At 39.7% G+C, this 1316-nt stretch overlaps 1 protein-coding gene across 1 annotated transcript; it reads right to left on the bottom strand.

Annotated features, from left to right (window-relative positions):
• Window positions 1–36: 36 nt before the first annotated feature.
• PPTG_21054 (hypothetical protein) lies at window positions 37–295 on the bottom strand (the record flags this gene model as incomplete). Its single annotated transcript, XM_008895507.1, has 2 exons — window positions 37–150; window positions 278–295. 2 exons carry the CDS (start codon window positions 293–295, stop codon window positions 37–39), a joined length of 132 nt encoding a protein of 43 aa, XP_008893755.1.
• Between the last annotated feature and the right edge of the window lie 1021 nt (window positions 296–1316).

Raw genomic sequence — 1316 nt, 5'->3', positions numbered from 1 at the left:
ATGCCGCTGGCATAATATTTCTAAAGTATTTTTTTACTAGATATTCATTGTCTGGTACTTTGATGCTTCGTCCTTGAAAGCCTGAAACAACCTCTTGTTTGTGTCACGCGCTTTGATGACTTCGTCTTGACGGCTATCCTCTACAAATGTCTGTGTAAGTACACTCCAAAGTAATCGAAGTCGCATGCATTTAACGTAGGATCCGTCTACGTTGTCTGTCTGAAATAACTTTTTTTTTCTTTCAAAAAGGAGTATACTTGTCCAATTACCATTATACCACAGCTGGAGCTGTCATGCTGTTTAGGACTTGTCATTTGGATTAGTGTCTTAGCGATAGGTATTTGGCGCACCGTCTTGAGAAATGGTTGCAGGCCGTCTTCTCAAAGTTTCAATAGCAAATTCTGGTAAATTTGAGAGCCTATGGAGCCATAGAGATAAATTTTGATGTGGTCCCGGTCTTCAAAGTAAACCATTAGGACACCCCAATGATTTCCATTTTGATGGGCTGGTAACACTACCCAAGAAGCATGTTCATAATCCAGTTCACGATTGCATTGAAAATTCAGTTTTGGAGCATGAGGTGATACACAAATACTGTCTTTGGTGCTATCACAAATCAGTGCAATTGCTGCTTCAATAACACGTTCATCCATCCATATATCACCAGTCATTGATCCAACAATCTGCTCGAGAGTATTCCTTGTTGCATTTGTTCGACAACAATACCGAGTTCTGAAACTTGATTTTGTGTATGTAGCAACGCATTCACTAGCGAGATGCTGATGTAGAAGTCGCAAATCGCGATCTTTCCAAAATGCCATCTTTGATTCCAACTCATGAAATTCTATGTTTTGCAATCCAGTAGTTTCCCATCCACTCACCAACCAATCAATATCCTGCTTCCACATATGGCACTTCCTTTTAGGGACGTAAAAACTTCTCAAGTTAGATAAGTAAGATCCGCGAAACAGCGATAATGGTCATAATCATTATTGGACTAAGATAGAAAAAAGGTTACCTTAACGTTTGACCCAAAGAAATATAATCAAAAACGGGAATACCTCGGCCTGTGGGACCTGTTACTAGCAAACTATCTGAACAAATAAAAACAAACGGTTATAAGATGTGTTCTGACTTCATTTAAACAGGGCATTGGCATAAAATGATCCATACCTAGGAGGTAACCACGGTTGTTAGTTCCGTGGGTTCAATCGAGGAGAAGTGTATCCCCCAATTAGAAAAACACGCTTTCTGTTCCGCTGTCTGTACCCCAAGAATTGTAGTTATGTCGCATTGGTCCTGAACTAGAAGTATTT

This window comes from Phytophthora parasitica (assembly GCF_000247585.1).
Source record: "Phytophthora parasitica INRA-310 unplaced genomic scaffold supercont2.3, whole genome shotgun sequence".
Classification (NCBI taxonomy): Eukaryota; Oomycota; class Peronosporomycetes; order Peronosporales; family Peronosporaceae; genus Phytophthora; species Phytophthora nicotianae.
This window is presented reverse-complemented; position numbering and strand designations above follow the sequence as displayed.